General features: G+C 37.2%; 1 protein-coding gene across 2 annotated transcripts in view; it reads left to right on the forward strand.

Annotated features, from left to right (window-relative positions):
- DDAH1 (dimethylarginine dimethylaminohydrolase 1) overlaps positions 1–20253 on the forward strand; it is a 134715-nt gene that overhangs the window by 74797 nt on the left and 39665 nt on the right. For both annotated transcript variants that reach the window (XM_032302590.1, XM_032302591.1), the window contains exon 2: positions 19257–19356. In XM_032302590.1, coding sequence (XP_032158481.1) covers positions 19257–19356 — 100 coding nt within the window. The remainder of the gene's footprint in view (positions 1–19256; positions 19357–20253) is intronic.

The following is a 20253-nucleotide window of genomic DNA, read 5'->3' on the forward strand; positions in this document are numbered from 1 at the left end:
TTAGGGAGTATATCTGTGTAATGCTAAAATGCATTTAGCTTTGTGTTTAGTGTAAACATTACTGTGTCCACTTGGTCTTTATTTCAAGATTTGAGTGTCAACTGATAGGATACTAAATTTAGTTCAGATACATTCAGAAATCTTACAAAACGTACTCATTGTTGAACAAACTGGATTTTGCCAACAGAGTGTGTGCTCTGTTGGACTGTAAGCTTTGTACATTTTATAATAAGCACATTCCTGTTGTGAAATGGAATGCATCTGATCCATAATAAATCTGATTGCGAGACAATGGAACTTAGCCAGCTCAGCCCTGGTTCAGGGGAAAGGACAATAAATAGGGACAATGACATTTAAGAGAATCTAATTTCATCATGCACTGCCTCATAAGAAGAACATCTAGATGGCATTCAGGTACTTTGAGAATTACCCACAAAGAAGCTACAAAGTGCATTCCATGTCGTAGAAGGGGCTAGTAGCTATTCCTCAGATAAACCTTTTAGTTAAAAGTTAATATTTAGTGATAAATTGGAAACAGAAATAAACTTTAAAAGAGAGAGAGAGAGAGAGAAAACTGTAAAGACAAGAGTGTTACCATATTTTTCTGAAACAATTTGGGAAAGGCAAAACTCACCAGCTAGACAGTAATTAGTTTTCCTTGGTAAAACGTTGACTGGAATGTTTCTATTAGGAAGATATTATCAAACTCTTCCAGTCTAAGTCCAGCTGAGAATACCCAGATTCGATAACAGAGAAGAGAAATTACTCACTATTTTTGTTACCGCTGTGTTAGAACTTGGACAGCTGTCAAAAACAAGAACCATTTCTTGAAATGGTTAGCCATTTCATACAACTAAGCCCGTACTTATTCTTTATAAGCATACAAATATTCAGCTGGTGGTTTTTCACTAACATATTTTTAAAAAGCTCTAGGAGAAGCAAACGTTTGAACATATGACAAAGGGTGGATATTTACAAAACCACTTGCCCTGCTGCAGCCTGGAATCAGAAGCCAGCTTCTCAGAATGAATTACTATGTCCTCAACTAACAATGACTGCAGCCCGTCACAACCATCTCTAATGAAGGCTGCAATCACAACACATAAAAAATCTAGGACTAGGAAGGAAAAAAGAAAAGCCGCATTCTCCCCAAAAATAATCCCAGCGTTCCAAAAACCATCCTAAATATTGTGTTCAAACACTGGGCAATGTGGTACAGTTTAAAAAGTACCAACTTATACCAGTTGTGAAGAAAGTTAGTTTCAATTGGTAAAAATTAGTAAGTATAATATTTTTAAAAGATAAGCAGCCTTATTCATTTTTAGCACATACGACAGTCATTTAGGATGTACTAATGAAGGGTTTCTAAATTGAGATCTTTAGCAAACCTACTTGAATAAATGAGTAAGAATGTTTTAATTAGCACAGCAAGCATCCATTTAGTCCTATGGTGCTTTGGTACAATTATTTTGGACTAATTGATCTAAGATGTGTTTGAAAGTTGTTCTTCCTATAGCCTTGCTAACTTTATTTGCTTAATGAACTTCACCCTCTCTCCTGTTCAAAGAGATCACAATTTCAAAATGTATGGTTTCTGAACAAATGAAATCTTATACTACTGCTGCGTTTTATAGGTTCCACAAAACTGAATCTAACAAGAAAATGCACAGGCATTTGACAGTAAGTAGCACTTGAAGCCTTAACATACTTATTACATCCAGAAAGTTTATTACAATCCATTTATTTTTTTTTTCCAGACCTTTTATCCTGGTGGTATCTGTGCAATCAAAATGTGTATGCATTAAGTAGTCTTTTCCTGCCAAAGAGGGATTATTCCTTCCATTGTTGCAACCAGCCACCATACTGTGCAACAGGAATGGCTCAAAAAATATCTCCAGGAGTCTATTTCTTGGAATACAGTTGTTAAGAGGAATTGTCAAGGTCAGATTTCTCACATCACTTCCTGCAGAACACAGTTTGGGATAGTTCTAATTTTCCTTGCTTTTATGTCTTACTTTCAGTTCTGACTACACCCCCACAAGGTTAGGTTAATATATTCAAATGTGGTGATCTCTCCATGTGGAGAATATCTAGAAGGCATTTCCAGCTCAGCTTGGTTAAAACAGAACTCTTGAATTTTCTCCCTAGACTTGTTCCTTTCCTCTGCCTTTCCTGGATCAGGACGTAGTGCTGTCATCCACCCAAATGCTCCAGTCAGACATCTAAGTCATTCTTGATTCTTTTCTTTCCTTCACTCCCACATTTAATCTACCACCAAGTCCTGCCAACTCTCCTTCGAAACACATCCCAAAATCTGTGAGTTTTTTGTGTTTTTTGGTTTTTGTTGTTGTTGTTGTTTTGGTCTCCACTTTCATCACCTTTGTCTAGCCCACCATTATCTTTTGCTCAGGCTCCTGTAAATGCCTCTTAGCTGAATTCTCTGCTTCCCTTCCAGTCCATTTTCCACAAAGCAGCTAGCCAGAATTATCTTTGTAAATTAGATTATGTCACTCTCTCCGGTAAATTTCCAGTGGTTTCAGATAACATTTAAAATTCGAACCCTTAAGGCTAGTTTATTACTTTTTTTATGGCCTGTCCTCTCCCTACATCCCCAGCTTTATTTAGTACCTTGCTATATTCATTTTCTAGCACTGCCATAGCAAAGTACCACACTCTGGGAGGCTTAAACAATAGAAATTTATTTTCTTAAAATTTTGGAGCCTAGATATCTGAGATCAAGGTGTTGCCTGGGTTGTTTCTCCTGAAGCCTCCCTCTAGCTTGCAGATGGCCACCCTCCCCTTGTGTTTTTACGTGGTCTTCCCTTAGTACCTGTCTCTGTCCTAATCTCTTTTCATAAGGATGCTAGTCATACTGGATTAAGACCCACATTAATGGCCTCATTTTAATTTAATTACTTCTTTAAAGGCCTTATTTCCAAATTCAATCACATTCCAAAATTCCAGGGATTGGGATGACAACATATGAATTTTGGGAGGAGACAATTCATCCCATAACACTTGCCCTGCTTGTTTAGCCCCATACTGGCTGTCTTTCTGTTCCTTGAATAAATTAAGCTTGTTCCCACCTTAAGATGTTTGCACTGGCGCTTGTTGGAACATTCTCCCTGATGGCAACATGGTTGGTTCTTTCAGTCGACTCATATGTCACATGTTCCAAAAGGCTATTCCTGACCTCCCAGTTGAGCCCTCTCATTTTCTAGGCACACCTGAGAGATATGGCATGTTCAGTTCCACATCACAACAGTGAAGTGAGCCACCTGAATTTTTTTATTTCCCAGCACATATAAAAGTTATGCTTCCACTGTGCTGTAGTTGTTAGGTGCACAATAGCATTAAGTCGAAGAAACAATATGCATACTTTAATTGAAAACTACATTATTGCTAAGAAAATAATGCTGACCATCACCTGAGCTTTCAGTGAGTCCTTTTGCTGGGGGAGGGTCTTGCCTCAGTGTTGATGGCTGCTCTCTGATGAGGGTGGTGGTTGCTGAAGGCTAGGGTGGCTCTGGTAGTTTCTTAAAATAAGACAACAATGAAGTTTTCCACATCCATGACTCTTCCTTTCACCAACAATACCTCTGTAGCATGTCATACTGTTTGGTAGCATTTTAACCAACAGAACTTCATTCAAGATTGGAGGCAATCCTCTCAAACCATGCCACTGCTTTATCAGCTAAGTTTACGGAATATCATTTATCCTTTGTTGTCATTTCAACAGTCTTCAGAGCGCTACGCCAGAAGTAGCTTCCATCGCAAGAAACCACTTTCTTTGCTCTCTCATAAGAAGCAGTTCCTCATCCATACAAATTGAATCATGATATTTCAGCCATTCAGTCACATCTTCAGGCTTCACTTCTAATTCTGGTTCACTTATTGTTTCCACCACATCTATCTGTGATTATTTCCTTTACTGAAGTCTTGAACCCCTCAAAGTCGATCTATGAGAGTAGAACCAACATCTTCCAAATTCCTGTTTATGTTAATATATTTTTAGCTCTTTCCATGAATCACAAATGTTCTTAATGGCATTTAAAATAGTGAATCCTTTACAAAATGTTCTCCATATACTTTGCCCAGATCCATCAGAAGGATCACTATCTTTGGCACATATAACCTTACAATATGTATTTCCTGAATAATAAGACCTGAAAGTCAAAGTTATGTGTAGATTCATGGGCTACAGAGTGGATGTTGTATTAGCAGGCATGAAAACAATGTTAATCTTATTGTCCATCTTCTCCTTCAGAGCCCTTGGCTGACCTGGTGCATTGTCAGTAACAATAATTTTTTTAAAGGAATCGTTTTCTGAGCTGTAGGTCTCAATAGTGGTCTTAAAATATTCAGTAAACCTTGTTTTAAACAGATGTGCCATCATTCAGGCTTTATTGTTCCATTAATAAAGTATTGATAGATTTATCATAATTCTTAAGAACCCTGGGATTTTCAGTATGGTGCATAAGCAATGGCTTTGACTTAAAATGAGGATTTGGTGGTGGTGGTGGTGGGGTGCTGCATTTGCCCCTAACAACAGAGTCAGGCTGTCCTTTGAAGTTTGAAGCCAGGCATTGACTACTCCTCTCTAGCTAAAAAAAAAAGTCGTAGATGGCGTATTCTTCCAGTAGAAGACCGTTGCATTTACACTGAATATCTGTTGTTGGGTGTAGCCAGCTTCATGAGTTCTTGTAACTGGATCTTCTGGATCACCTGCTGCAGCTTCTCCATCAGCACTTGCCGCTTCACCTTGCGCTGCTATGTTTTGGAGAAGGCTTCTTTCTTTAAACCTCATGAACTCACTTCCGCTGCTTCAAAATTTTCTTCTGTAGCTTCCTCCCCCATCTAATCCTTCATAGAATTGAAGAGAATTAGGGCCTTGCTCTGAATTAGGCTTTGGCTTAAGGGAATGGGGTGGCTGGTTTGGTCTTCTTTCCACACCACTAAAACTTTCTCCATATCAGCAATAAAGCTGTTCTGCTTTCCTTCCATTTGTGTGTTCACTGGAGTAACACTTTTAATTTCCTTCAAGAACTTTTTCTTTGCATTCACAGCTTGGCTGTTTGGTTGGTACAAGAGGCCTAGTTTTCTGCCTAACTTGGCTTTTGACATTCTTCTTCACTAAGTTTAATTTTTTCTAGTTTTTGCTTTAAAGTGAGACTCTCTGCCTTTCACATAAACACTTAGAGGCCTTTGTAGGGTTATCATTTGGTGTAATTGCAATATTGTTGTGTCTCAGGAAACAGGGAGGCCTGAGGAGAGGCGGAAAGATGGGGAAACAGCTGGTCCATGGACCAGTCAGAATACATACAACATTTATCAATTAAGTGCGCCAACTTAAATGGTGTGGCTTGTGGATCCCCAAAACAGCTATAGTGGTGACATCAAAGATCACTAATCACAGATCACCACCCTCAAAAATGAAAAAGTTTGAAGTACTGTAGGAATTACAAAAACGTGACACTGAGACACAAGATGAACACATGCTATTGGTTAAATAGCATTAATAGTCTTGCTCAATGCAGATTTGATACACTCCTTTAATTTATAAAAGAGTAGATGTGAAGCGCAGTGAAATACCATAAAATGAGATATGCCTGTATGTCACATACCCTGGATTAACTCTGTATGGTACCTACTACTACCTAATATTTTTCTGTTTCTTATGTATTGTCTATCTCTCCATTTCCCCACAAGAATAGACACGAAGATCTTTTCTCTTGATTGATATATTTCTAGGGTCCACAAAAGTGCCAGGTGTGTTAAGAATGTTGAATAGATATTTACTGAATGACTGGATAAATGAATGAAATCATTAAAGATGGTAAAGAGAAGACTGGCAGTTAAATGATTATTGTGTCAAATAGACCGAAGACAGTTTTCTCCCTTGGAGGTCTTTAGAAATAAAGATGAATCTGCTTATCCTTGAAGTATTCTAAGATCTGTCTAGAAGTGGTCACCCCACCTTGCAGCTATGCCTTGTCTAGACAAAGTGGCTATTTTTAAGTGAGGCATAAGTTTATTATAACATTTCTAGAAATTATGTGTAACATGCAGAATTTTTCATTTATTCATTCCGTAAACATAAGGAGGGTCCGTTGTGGCCAGATCTTTTGTTAGTAGAATGCCCTGGGAAACATGGGAGTGCACAGAAGTCATATCTATCCCAGCCCGAGTGTGTAGTTAGGGTGGGCCCAGGACTCTCTTGGAGGCTTTTAAGGCAGCTAAATGCCTACAAAGTATTAATTGTGTACTGGACATACAAAATATTTGTCATACTTTACACCTGTTTGCCTTTATAAATGGCAGCATACAGCTGCCATTTATAAAGCTGTATTGATTGAACTGAATTGATTGAACATTATGGGCACTTCAAGTTCTATGTCTGGTGTTTATTTTGGATGGTGTGTACCCCAAATTTTTATGCTTCTCGACTTTTGGGAAAATAAAGTTTTCGAACCTTGTCATTTCCCTAGTTTTAACATACCAAGTTTTGCAAACCTTTTAGCAGCTGACAGCTTTTTTTATTTGGTATTTGGTGACAAATCCTATTTGTTTGTTTTCGGCAGACAGAATGTCAGTGGCTCTTAGACACTCAGTACATGTATTGTGTCATTATTGTCAACAAGGAAATGGGCCACTTGAATTAGTACATTATATGTCAGGAGAGTGACAAGACCAGCCAGCAGAGCTCCTGTCTTGTTTTTCATTTAAAAAGCTAAATGTTACTTTCAGTCGTCTTCTGGGAAACTTGTCTTCTTGTGACATATGGAGGGGCCTCTGGGTTTTTGTCTGTATTTTGTTTGTTTTTTGTTTTGTGTTTTGGTTTGTTGTTCTTGGTTTAGTTTTTTTGTTTTGTTTTGTTTTGTATTTTAGTATAGTTGACACACAGTGTTGCATTGGTTTCATGCATACATAATGATTTGACAAGTTTATACATTATATTGTATTCATCACTAGTATAGCTACCATCTGTCCCATTACATCACTGTTACAGTGTTAAAATGTTGACTATATCCCTTATGCTTTGCTTTTTATTCCCATGATTTACTTGTTCCATAACTGAAGGCCTGTATTTCCCTCTTCCTTTCACCCATTTTTCTTGGTTCCCCACGCCTTCCGCTCTGATAGCTATCAGTTTTATTCTCTGTATTTATAGTTCTGACTTTGTTTTTTTCAGTTCATATTTTTAGATTCTGTTTATGAGTGGAATCATAGGTATTTGTCTTTTTTAGTCTGACTTATTTCACTTAGCATAATTCTGTCTGTGTCCATCCATGTTGACTCATATGGCACAATCTCATCCTTTTTTATGGCATGTAATATTTTATTGTGTGTGTGGGGGGGGTGCCACATTTTCCTTATCCATTCGTCTATTGATTGACGCTTAGGCTTCTTCCATGTCTTGGCTATTGTTAATAACCCTGCAATAAACATAGGGGTGCATATAGCTTTTTGAGTTAGAGTTTCAATTTTCCCTGGGCAAATACTCAATGGTAGAATTAGTGGATCATATGATGTTTCTATTTTTAAATTTTTGAGGAACCTCTATCCTATTTTCCACAGTGGCTATACCAGTTTACATTCCCACCAATGGTGCACAAGCTTCCTTTATCTCCACATCCTCACCAACACTTGTTATTTCTTGTCTTCTTGATTTTAGCTGTTCTGACAGGTATGAGGAGATATATCGTTATGGTTTTGACTTGCATTTCCCTGATGATGAGTGATGTTGAGCATCTTTTCATGCATCTGTTAGCCATCTGTATGTCATCTTTGGAAAAATGTCTATTCGGGTCCTCTGCCCATTTTTTGCTTATTTTTTTAAATTAAGTTTTTACTTAAATTCCAGTTAGTTAACCTACAGTGTAATATTAATTTCAAGTGTACTATATAGTGATTCAACACCTTAACAACACACCTGGCACTATTGTAGGCTCTAGAAATAACATCACGCAGTGCCCCTATGTAACTCGCCTTCCCTTCGGTATCCATCAGTTTGTTCTCTATAGTTAAGAGTCCGTTTCTTGGTTTGCCCTCCCTTTCCCCTTTATTCCTTTGTTTTGTTTCTTAAATTCCACATGTGAGTGAAATTATATGGTGTTTGTTTTTCTCTGACTTATTTTGCTTATCATTATACTCTCTAGCTCCATCATGTCATTCCAGATGGCAAGATTTCATTCATTTTTGTGGCTGAGTAATATTCTTTTCTATGTAATAGAATAGCATAGCATTGAATGGAATAAAATAGCAGAATAAAGAAAATGTGGTGTATATATATATATTTTCTTATTCATTCATCAGTCAGTGGATGTTTGGGCTGTTTCCATAATTTGGCTGGTGCAGATAATGCTGTATGGATCCCTTTGAATTAGTATTTTTGCATTCTTTGGGTAAATACCTAGTAGTGCAATTGCTGGATCATAGAGTAGTTCTATTTTTAACTTTTTGAGGAACCTCCATACTGTTTTCCAAAGTGGCTGCACCAGTTTCCTCTGCCCATTTTTTTTTTCCTCTGCCCATTTTTTAATAGAATCATTTGTTTTTTCTAGTATTAAGTTGTATAAGTTACTTACATATTTTGGATATTAACCCCTTATGAGATTCATCATTTGCAGATATCTTCTCCCATTCAGTAGGTTGTCTTTTGGTTTAATTGATGGTTTCCTTTGATGTGCAAAAGCTTTTTATTTTGGTGTAGTCCCGATGGTTTATTTTTGCTTTTGTTTCCCTTGCTTAGGAGACATAATCTAGAAAAATGTTGCTATGGCTGATGTGAAAGAATTACTTTTACTGGCTATGTTCTCTTCAAGGATTTTTTTGGTTTCAGGTCTCATGTTTATGTCTTTAATACATTTTGAGTTCATTCTTGTGTTTGGTTTTAGAAAGTAGTCCAGGTTCATTCATTTACAGGCAGCTGTCCAGTTTCTTGGAAGGGGCCTTTGAATATCTAGAAATTTCTAGATAATGAGAGGGATCTTTCCCAGTTTTCTTCAGAGCTGTTTTTGATCTCTTTTGGGTACTGGGGTCCCATTAGTTTTCCTTCTGAATTTCTGTCAAATCTTTCTATTCACATGTCCTCCAGATCTGAGTACTAGTCCAGGGATGAGAGTGTTGGACATTAACTTCCAACTCTGACATACAGAGCTGTAACAGCTGTGCTTTATCTGCAGAATTGAGGCAGTATAATACTTCCTTTTGGCTTTATAAATTATTATTTTGCTGTTTTCTATAGACAGTATGGTCTTAGTGTCACCAGTGGCCTTTGATCAACATTCTTAACAGTCCTGATACTAAGTATTATCAGTTAAAATAACACCTTACATAGTGTGTCATTTGTTGAATGGCAAGTCATGGTACATTTCTAGAGAAAGAAAAACGCTCCATGTAATAGTTGTTTCTACATCAGAACATAATGAGTTTTAGTGATGTCGTCTGCTGTTATGGACTCTTCGGATACTGCTTGTCAGTTTTGTTATATAAGTAAATGAGTTGCTTTTAGCTGCAGCTAAGGAACTCAATTCAAACTGGTTAAGAAATGAAAACTATCATATGCCAAGAAATTCAGAACGCCAGAATTGATTGATTCATCAGTTCAGCAATGTCACCAAGGACCCAGTTCTTTCCATCTTTCTGCCCTGTCATCTTTAATGACAGATGGGTTCTTGAACCAGCACCAGTGCCAGCTTCCATATCCAGGCAAGGCAATGTGCAAAAGAAAAGGTGGGATTACGTTTCTTCCTATACCTCCAGGAGCCTCTCAACGGACTTCCCCTTGGTGGCTAAAATTAGGTTATTTGTGCCAGTCCCTGGCAAGAGGGATGGAACTGCCATGACTGATTCAGAGTTGGAGGTACCTGAAGCAATATGTTATTGTTAAATAAGGTAACCCATGTAAAATCTCTTAGCACAGTGCTGAGCACTTAGAAAGAGCTTAATAAATTTTACATATTATAATGATGGTGTTAAGTCTGTGGCATTAATATTGTAAGAAAGGGCCAGAGTTACGAGTAGTTAGAAGGTAGATTCCTCAGCCCTTGGGAATACTGATTCTACGTTGAGGAGATGGAGGGAGATTACAGGCCCCACTTAGATGGAGTAGGTGCACCTGGAAAGCTCATCTACAGTGCAGGGTTGTGGGATGAAGGCTTAGATCTTTAAAGAGAGCACAGAAAATGTCCCTACTTATAGGAAGAGATTGGGATAAGCTACTAGAACAGGGCTCCCAGGAAAATGATCCAAAGTAGCAACTAGGTATAAGGTTTAAAATGGAACAAAACATAAAGAATGACTTAATGGTCAGTCTCAGGAGGATTGGCCTGGAGCTTATTAGATCCTCCTTTTTCAGATGGTGGCTGATCTTGGGAACTGGGGAGGGATAAATCCAAAGCTGAAGTCTCCTCTACTACATGTGGACATGAGAAAGTATGCAGAGGTTAACAGCTAAGCAGGGCATGACAGCTGTTTTCTCATAAGAAAATTATGGATTCTCTACACAGTGTAATTATTATCACTGTTAGCAAGTAATTAGCAGCACTAAAAAACAAAAAGAAAACCCACAAAGTATCTTAAGTTTGTATTACGTTGACACACACCTTGTTTTCTAGATACAGTTTTTCCCACTACAACAGAATCCTTCTGTTAGTTTCTGAGGGGTTTTATTCTACTTAGATTTTTTTTTAAAGATTTTATTTATTTCTATGAGAGAGAGTGTGAATGAGAGCAAGAGAGCACGCAAGCTGAGACAGAGGGAGAGGGAGAAGCAGAATCCACTGCTGAGCAGGGAGCCTTATTCGGGGCTTGTCCCAAGACCTGGGATCATGACCCAAGCTGAGGGCAGATACTTAACCGACTGAGCCACCTAAGCATTACTCGGATTTTTAAATCTGCTTCTGAGTTTGCCATCTCCTCCCCTCAGCTTCTTGCTTCTGACTGAAATTTTGTTAAACATCAGAATACTTTATGAATGAATAACCATCTGGGATGTTTTCAGTAAACTCTCTTGGAGGGAAATAGAATTACAGTTAGAGTCGCATTTATGAATGCCAAAAACCATTTTGAGACTACAACTCTTTGAAATCTAGAGCTGGAGATGACTTCATTTTTAAGCTCTACCCCCTCTTTTTACAAATATGGAAACCAAAATGCTAAATGGCCTGGTTAATTTTTAGAACTTGTCACTAGAGCTAAGCCAATACATTTAGAAATCCATATCACTAGAGATAAACTAATAAGTTTAGAAATCTGAGAAATCAATAGGGAAAATGCAATAGATATTTCATTGTGTGTGGGAAATGATTCAGAAATCTCATTCTTGCAACATTTATAAAAGCTCAATAAAAGAAAAATGAATAAGGTAGTTGTAAAACTTTCATACGTGTTTGCCATCATGAATATCATGATTTCCCAGAATAATCACAGGATTAATGACATTTACTTGACTCTGTCTGATAACTTTTGAAGATTTTAATGTAATAAAAAATTTCCAGTTCTATTGACCATTTTCCTAGCATAGTAAGCCTTTAATTGATTTTTCATATATTATGGGAAGCTGTTTATGATCTGCGAATCATCCAGAAACCCGTTTTATTTCTAAGGAAGATTTCCAGATGACCCACTAGCAGGAATAGATAACCATTATTAACATCTTTATTTCTCAGTTTAAATGTTACTTCCTCAAAGTGACCTTCCTTGACTCCCTGAATTATGTACCCTTAGTTCTCAAAGAACACTGTTGTTTTTCTGCATAGCCCTTATCATAATGTATAATGTATAACTATATGTTGATTTTGGTGAATCTTTAACATCTATTACCCTAAAGGCACTATATAGCAGGGGTCATGTTTATTTTTTGGTGACCACTGATCACTGTCTATCATGGTATCTAGCTCAGAACAGACACTTCATATTTACTGAAGGAACAAAACTAAGAATAATATTGAGGTGGCTCAAGGCACATTTTTACTTAGTATTACTACTTACATATATACTTTTATGATTTTCACTTCTATGAGCAGTGTATTAGATTTGTAACTTTAAAAAAACAGTATTGCAACTTGTTTTCCATATTTTAAAATATAACTGTACAACATTTCAGTAAATAATGGATTAAGGAAGTTAGTTGGGGATCTGGGGCTCATTTATAACTTTGTTTTCTTTGGAATTTCTTAGGAACATCTCAAGAAAGTTGCACCATATTCTGGACAAACAACTTGGAAATAAACAGCTTAACATTTTGCTTCTGACCAAAGGCCATTATAAATAAATTTTTAAAATAAAATATATTTAAATTTGGGGCTTCCTGTATTCGTTTTCTATTGATGTGTAAATGCTTACCATAAACATAGCACTTAAAAGAATACCTACTTATTATCTCACAGATTTCACAGATTGGCAGTCTGGGCATGGCATGCCTGGTTGTTGGCAGGGCTCTGGTCTCATCTGAAGTTTAGATCATCTTCCAAGCCCATTCAGGTTGTAGGCTAAATTCAGTCCCTTGTGGTTGTAGGATCCTTGTTTTTTTGCTGCTGTTAACTAGGAGTTGCTCTTAGTTCCTAGAGGCTGCTCTATAGGCAGTTCTCAATATGGCTGTTTGCTTTTTTCCAGACTAATAGAACAACATCTCTCTGACTTCTTTGTCTTTGACCTGTAAACTCCCTTTTAAGGGCTCACTTATTTGGTCAGGCCCACCTAAGATAACCTTCCTTTTGATTAATCTAGGTCAACTGATTGGAGACTCAGTTGCATCTGCAAAATATCCTTACCTGTGACATAAAACATGCCTAATCACAGGAGTGATATCTCATCATCATATTTATATGTTCTTTCAACACCCAAAGGGAGAGATTTGTGCATGGCATATACATCAGGTGGTGGTAGTCTTGGGCATCTTAGAGTTCTTCCTCCATACTTCCCAATGTGGTAGATTCTCAGAATCTTTCCCAGTTGATTGAACTGATTTGGAATGGGTATGGTGACATGGTTTGGTGTTTATCTTCATGCCTGTGTGCTTTTGTAATCTTACTGTAATTAAGATCCATTTGTTGACTGTCTAAAGATTCCTCTGCAAATAACTCTTTCTCATAATCTGATCTAGAAATTAGGAGGATGAAGTATGGCTCCCAAAATTCATTAGCTTGTATTTGCTTAGGAAAACAAAATTTAGGATCTTTAGAAACCAGACGTAAGTTCATGTTACCACAGTATGTGGCCTCCACCCACCCCACCAACTCCCATTCCACCAGAATGTCTGAGTACACATTTTTGTTCAAATAAATAAAGTGAACATAATCTGTTTTTAATGGTATTATAGATGCTCACAATCTTTTCTAATACATATTTTTCATTTGACTACATAATAGATACATAAATGATCTTGTTGTTAGTGACAAGATGTATAGGAAAGAACTCAAACTTCAGAGTAAAGCTCTCTGAGTTCAGATGTCAGCTCTGCTGCTAGAAGACCTTGGACGAGTCACCTACTATGTCTCTGCTTCCTCATCTCTAAATCAGAAGTAATGCTTATACTTGTTTCATTAGATTATGAGGGTTCGATTAGTTAAATATGATTTCTTAAGAGAGTGTCTGATACATAGGATGACTACATAAATGTTTGCTGTTATCATTGTTAATTAAATTTCTCCTTAGAGTTTTGTCCTTCTAACAACAAAGGATTCCAATATATTCCTATTTAGGAATTTTTAAGACCGAGTCATTTAGTATGTTAAACCTCCCCTTGATCTTTTTTTTTTTTTTTTTTTGGTCTGGTTAGTTTTAGTAATTTAATTAGCACATGTGGAAAAGTTCAGGAGTAAACCACTGAACAAACCTCAGGCATCCCAAAGTTGGGGGTAGGGGGATTTATGTGTAAGCTGTCATTGGTGAGCCTTCTCGATGTGGTTCATACATTCTGTTCCTATTACTTAGCATTTTAATTATACTGTACCTTAGCATCCTAAGGCCCTAATATACAGAAATGTCACTCATCTCTGAAATGAAGAGATCATGGAATCTGGAGTCACCTGGAATAGGATCTTATAATACCAAGTGGACTTAAATTTACAGAGGTGGAAAACAGAAGGCATGAGCTGCAATTCTGATGTGGGCTTTGCTTTGTGATGAGACTTCAGGAAAAACATAATCACACAGTGCAGTGAATTTGAACATAAGAATGAGCATGGACTCAGGAGGCTTGACTTAGCAAATCAGTCAACCTCCTTTAGCCTAGTTTACTCATATGTAAAATGAGTATACTAATGTCTATCCTTACTACCATCACCAACAAGTATTTCATTATCACCAATATCCATAAGGTATATCCACCCCCACTGGCCTGTTATCTTCCCAGGAACAGAGACTGCTTTTGCGTTTTTCTAAATATTTGTAGCTTGATTTTCTTTTTTACATTAAAGTTTATTTGTTTATTTTTATTTTATTTTATTTTATTTTATTTTATTTTATTTTATTTTATTTTATTTTATTTTTCAGTGTTCCAAGATTCATTGTAAAAAAAAGTTGGCATCTACTAAATGTTTGTTGAACTGAATTGTTGATTAAATGAGAAAGATACATAAAAGCATGATAAAGACATTAAGTCTCCACCAGATAATGCTCCCTCAGCATTATCTACATGTCACACTTAACATTTAAAGGCAAAACAAAATCAGCAACAAATTGAGAAAATGAAACTATTTACTACCAACAAAACCATGCTGCTGCTATTCAGCTTTTAAGAGCTAGATAGAGTATGATTAAGATGACAGTATAATTTTAAAGCTTTTAGAATATGATGAGTAATAAAGGGACTTGGAACATAGAAATAGGCATTGAAAATCTAGTGGTAATAGTGTTGATAACATAGCTCCCAACACATGGCAGGTCTGTGAGGGACAGAGACATATCGGCCACAGACAAGCCAATGCCAAGGCCCTCATTTGTAGTCATAACATCTGGAACCCCATTGAGCAGAATCAGCTAAAGGAAAGCAGTTTGGCAAACAAGTTGGTGCAGGCTCTTGATGGAATCACAGCACAAAACTGTTCATCAGCCCCTGTGAGCACATTCACGACATCCAAAGTGAAGATGTGGAACATTTGAAGTGGACATAGTTGAAAATAGGCAGCAAAGACAACTTTGGACAGGGCCAACTGGAAAATGCCACCATCTAAGTAAAGAATATTGAACTAATGACAGGGCTCTTGCAAGCTATTGTGAATATAACCTCCCAATAAAAAGGTGTAAGGTTTTATATATGTTTTAGTATTTTGTATCTGGGGGAAATTTTGCATGAAGCAAAGAAGAGTTGGGGTCGAATGGTTTATTTTTGTCTTTTTTTTTGAAAGGTAGCCAGAATCCAAACCAAGCACTAATTTAGGGCAAAACAATAACATCAGCAACCACTGGTTTTGAGTGTAATGCGGCCGGCACTATGTATTAGCTTATTTCTTACATAAACCCTGTTAGAAAACACTATCCCATTTGCAGCTTAGGAAACTGAGGCTCAGAAAGTATAACTCGTCCCAAGTAACATACCTAATCCCCAATTCTTTCCATTCACCGTGAGAACACAAAAGGAGTGAAATAAGAAGACAGGGTGATGACATAAAGATGAAGGACAAATGAGGGAACAGAAATGAGGGCTGTGAAAGAAAATGAGAAGAGAGTAGGATAGGAAATGGAGGAAAAGGGACTGGGCATTGACAAAGAGAGGGAATTCTTTAGATTCTTTTACAATGGTCTTATCTTCAGGAACCAAATCATTCTGTATCATCTTGGCTGACGCTTCTTTGAGTCCTGTGGGACATCTTACCAGACAGACCCACTTCCCACCTTATGTAGTACGTCCAGGGGGCTGTTTTAAAGCAGAGATTATACAAGAAATCTGCCACATAGCCTGACAGATTCCAGGAGCTGGGAGGAAATCAAACTGTCATGATTTAAATTTCAGTGTCTTCAGGGTATGTGCTCTAACTTTACATTGGCTTTGTAGAAAGACTATAATTTGAATTCACTGGAAAGCAGATGGGACCTGTCATATGGGTAAAACATAAGAAATGTGTCCAAATGTAAGAAGTAACAGGTTTCTTTTGTCAGTCAGTTTCATAGTACAAGTATTTATCCTTGGGTCCACATAAGCCGATATTCATCAAAATGATAGAAGTCCTATCCAATATTTATTGAGCAATAACAATGTGCTAAGTGCTTTGCATCTGTTTCAACATCAGGAGGAGCCAAGAAAGTTGATACTATTATAACTAACCACTGGTTTTAAAGATGAGAAAACTGAGGCCCAGAATGTTAAACAAGCTGTCTCTGGCTAATGAGTAGCTGAGCAGCATTTGAATCCCAGGTCCTAGTGGATAACACTACACTATACAGACATTCCCAGGGCATTCTGTGTAACTCCAAGAGCTCCACAGTTTTTGACAATAGTACTCCAGGGATAAAAAAAGAAAGAAGAAAAAAAGGTGGGAGAGGGAAGGAAGAAGAAAAGGAAACAATAATGACCTCAATACTAGTACCAGCTCTTGAGAAAGACATGCGGGTTGGATGGTCAGAAGCCACAGAGATGGTCTGAACCCACTGTGGTCAGGGAAGGAATCTTTGGCAAAGTTTGGGAGTAGCAGAGAGGGGGCAAAAAGAAATGGGAGTACAGAGTAAAAGAATGAAACAAAGTGCATGCAGAGTGAAGAGAGGAGGAAGAAAGTCCTGGCCAATCTTTAGAGTATGAAAATAATATTGGTAGGCTTTAAATTAAGGCTGTTTCTCTAATTTACCCTTTTATTTCTCATTTCATGGGGGTAAAGTGAACTATTCAACTCAACCTTTAAAGCTAATGCTGTTTGTCTGACAGTTTCTCTCCACCGTGAGTAATGCTAAATTCCCCTCTGCAAGGTTAGTGTCTCAGTGAAAAGTGGGTGTGTTGTTTAGACTTTTTTTTTTCCCCCTTGAAAGTTAATTAAGTCAACATTAACCATGGCTATGTAACCGCAAAACGGGCAGTTTCTTTGAAGGCTCATGGTTTGGATCTTTTCCTGCAAAAATTCCCACTAATATAGTTACATTTAGTATTCTAACTGCCTGGATAACTGACTCGCTCTGGGTCCGGGTATCAGGGCAATACCAGGCCTTGTTTGCCGCTGAGTTGGTGTGCTTTGCAGAACTGCTGTGCCAAGAGTTTGCGGTTGTCCATGCACAGCCTCCAGGTTCAGCCTCTCTTGTTTCTTCACCAGAAATTTCCCTGGAGTTAGCATTGCCGATTTGATGCCCTATGGTTCTACAGTCCTCAGAATATTTACTTGACATTTAACAAATTTTTAAACTTGTCCATACCCTTAACTCTGAAAGCAATATGGTATCATCAATGTTTGTGTTGTGGACCTATCCTGAAGATTTTGTTTATATAGATGTGACTGAATGTTTAAGGAGAAAAAGAAGTACAGGCCTTGCGCAAAATCCAGTTTTTTCATACTGGTGCAGCTGTTTTAACTTTTAAGAAACCACAAGCATTTTATCCTCTAAAACTTTAATTTGAAAGACACAGGACTTTTAAAGAAATACGATGTTTCTGAAACTGGTATATATCAGCCTCCCTACTTCAGTTCTCTTTAAACTCCCAAGAATTGAATAAAGTTCCTCTTGAAACTCTTAAGAATCGAACAAAGTTACATATGCATTTTTCAGACCAAAATACATGTTATTGCTGTATTCCTAGTAATTTTTGAAGTATTAAGTACAATAGAAGCAATAGCATCACAAGAGAGACCAAAGGTACAGTGACTGCATTCTAAAAATCTCTCTCCAAGCTCAGAGAATTTCCCCTAGTCCCAGAGGCAGATGCTCGAAGGAAACAGTTGTGTGTTTTCTTGCATTCACCATAGCACTGCAAGCCATGGTAAAGGTTATTTTGTTTCTTTTTTTTATGCTACAGTAATGATTCCCCTTCCTGTTATATAGAAAAACCTATTCCGCTAAGAGAACACTAGATATATTTATTACAACATGAAGACCATTTTGTCCATGGAAATAATTTTTTATTGTTCTGAGTCACTCTGGTTTGTGGAATTTTTACATGAGTTCCAGGACAAGGCTGAGATGATATATTTATTTTAATTTGTATCCTCTTTTCTTCTTGACTGTGTGAATGTCACCCTTGTTGTCAGAATAGTTCTGTATTTTTATTACTTCAGAAGTTACTCTCCTGTAGTTGTGACTCCTAACTCTTCATTGACAATTCAGTATGTGTCCTGGGCATGCTGTATTTTGGCAGAACTACCTCCTTTTCTCAGTATCATGTGATCTCTTGTTTTCCCTTCCGCCCCTATTCATGTTTTCTCGATGCATGTCTTCACCATGTCAAAGGTTATTCAGACCTACAGAAATATTTAAATTGTCGAGCTGCTGGAAGGACTTGAATTAAACTGTGAATTCCAAAGGACATTTGTTATGCCTTAAACTTTTTTCTTGCGTTAAAAATAAACCTCACTGGAAGTATTCCCTAATTCAGCCCAGAATATCTCTGTGCTTTAGACTATACCCTGCAATCCTACAAAGTCCCTGAAATTCATTTTTCAAGTATTCATTGGTTTGATTGCAATTATTGTATTTGTTAAGCACCCCTAGATTAAATTTAATTAGCAGTTCAGACTTACAGAGAATCCTTAAATGTTCTGACATTTTAAAAAAATATTTGAACACAACAATGACTGGCCTGTGAGCTGAGATTTCAAGTTGCTAATTATTATCTTTGATATTTCTTCCATATATTCCTCAGTGTACATAAGACACTGAAAGACTGACTGACTGACTGACTGACTGACTTAAGGTTTAAAATTAAATCTTGTAATTTCCGACAAGAATAGGAGGATGTGTTTTGCCCTACACCGTCCTTGACTCATATGCTGTTAACTAGCCAGCCTTGCAACAGTGTCCTAACTAGTCAGCCTCCAACAGTGCCCTACTTAGCCTCCAACAGAAAAATACTGACTTTAGCATGGACTCGACAGAGACAAAATGGACAATTTCTAATACATAATTTATTCTCTTGCAAATGGTCATTGCAAGTCCAAACTACGTATACTCATATATTCATAGGGTGTGTGTGTGTGTGTGTGTGTGTGTGTGTGTGCGCGCGCGTGCGCACTTATGTACGTAAGAACATGATTCAGTGTTCAGAAGTTTTAGATGATTAGTTTTGTTGTTAGAAAATGGTAGGATATCAATCTGAATCATTTTATTTTCAACAGGTTGACATGATGAAAGAAGCATTAGAAAAACTTCAGCTTAATCTAGTAGAGATGAAAGACGAAAATGCAACCTTAGATGGTGGAGACGTCTTATTCACAGGTATCTTCATCCTCACTTTCTCTTATCCAAAACTGTTTCTGATACCTGGCTTGTATTATTTAACTGTAGGGGTTTTTGTTTTGTTTTGTTTTAATTACCAAGGGGAAAATGCTAACTGTAGGGAATTTGAAAAATACTGAAGGAATTTGGAAAATACTGGAAAGCACAAAAGAGAATGAAGTGAAAATGACCTTTCATTGAAAGATAATCATTTCAACATTTGGGTGCATGTCCTTTTAGTACTTTTGTACGCATGCCATCTATCGTATTTTTTACAAAATTGTTATCAGTGTGTACCTATCATTTTGTAGATTTCATCTACTATATTTTATACTTTGAGCATGTGGGTTGCATAGTTTTGCATCGTGTGTTATTATATCTGGTTTGTATTTAAAAGTTTCTTAATTCAAGATGTGTCATTTACAAATAACTTTCTTGCCCGGACAGCAAGATGAATTTAAATAATTTTCAGTGCAAATTGATTTGGCTTCAATGCCAGATGAATAATAGCAGAACTCAACCAAATTAAAACAGTTAATATTATTTTGTATCTAACTAGAATCAATTTTTATAGTGGGTATATTATTGCTGTTAAAGAAACAGTAATTAGGGGCGCCTGGGTGGCTCAGTGGGTTAAAGCCTCTGCCTTCTCAGGTCATGTTCCCAGGGTTCTGGGATCGAGCCCTGCATTGGGCTCTCTGCTTGGTGGGGAGCCTGCTTCCTCCTCTGTCTCTGCCTGCCTCTCTGCCTACTTGTGATCTCTGTCTGTCAAATAAATAAATAAAATCTTTAAAAAAGAGAGAGAGAGAAAGAAACAGTAATTGTAGCATTTAACCTTTCCAGCTATTTATGGTCGTATTACTGTTTTGCAAAAGTCACATCCTAAAATTTGGATCC

Source organism: Mustela erminea, chromosome 10 (genome assembly GCF_009829155.1).
Source record: "Mustela erminea isolate mMusErm1 chromosome 10, mMusErm1.Pri, whole genome shotgun sequence".
NCBI lineage: Eukaryota > Metazoa > Chordata > Mammalia > Carnivora > Mustelidae > Mustela > Mustela erminea.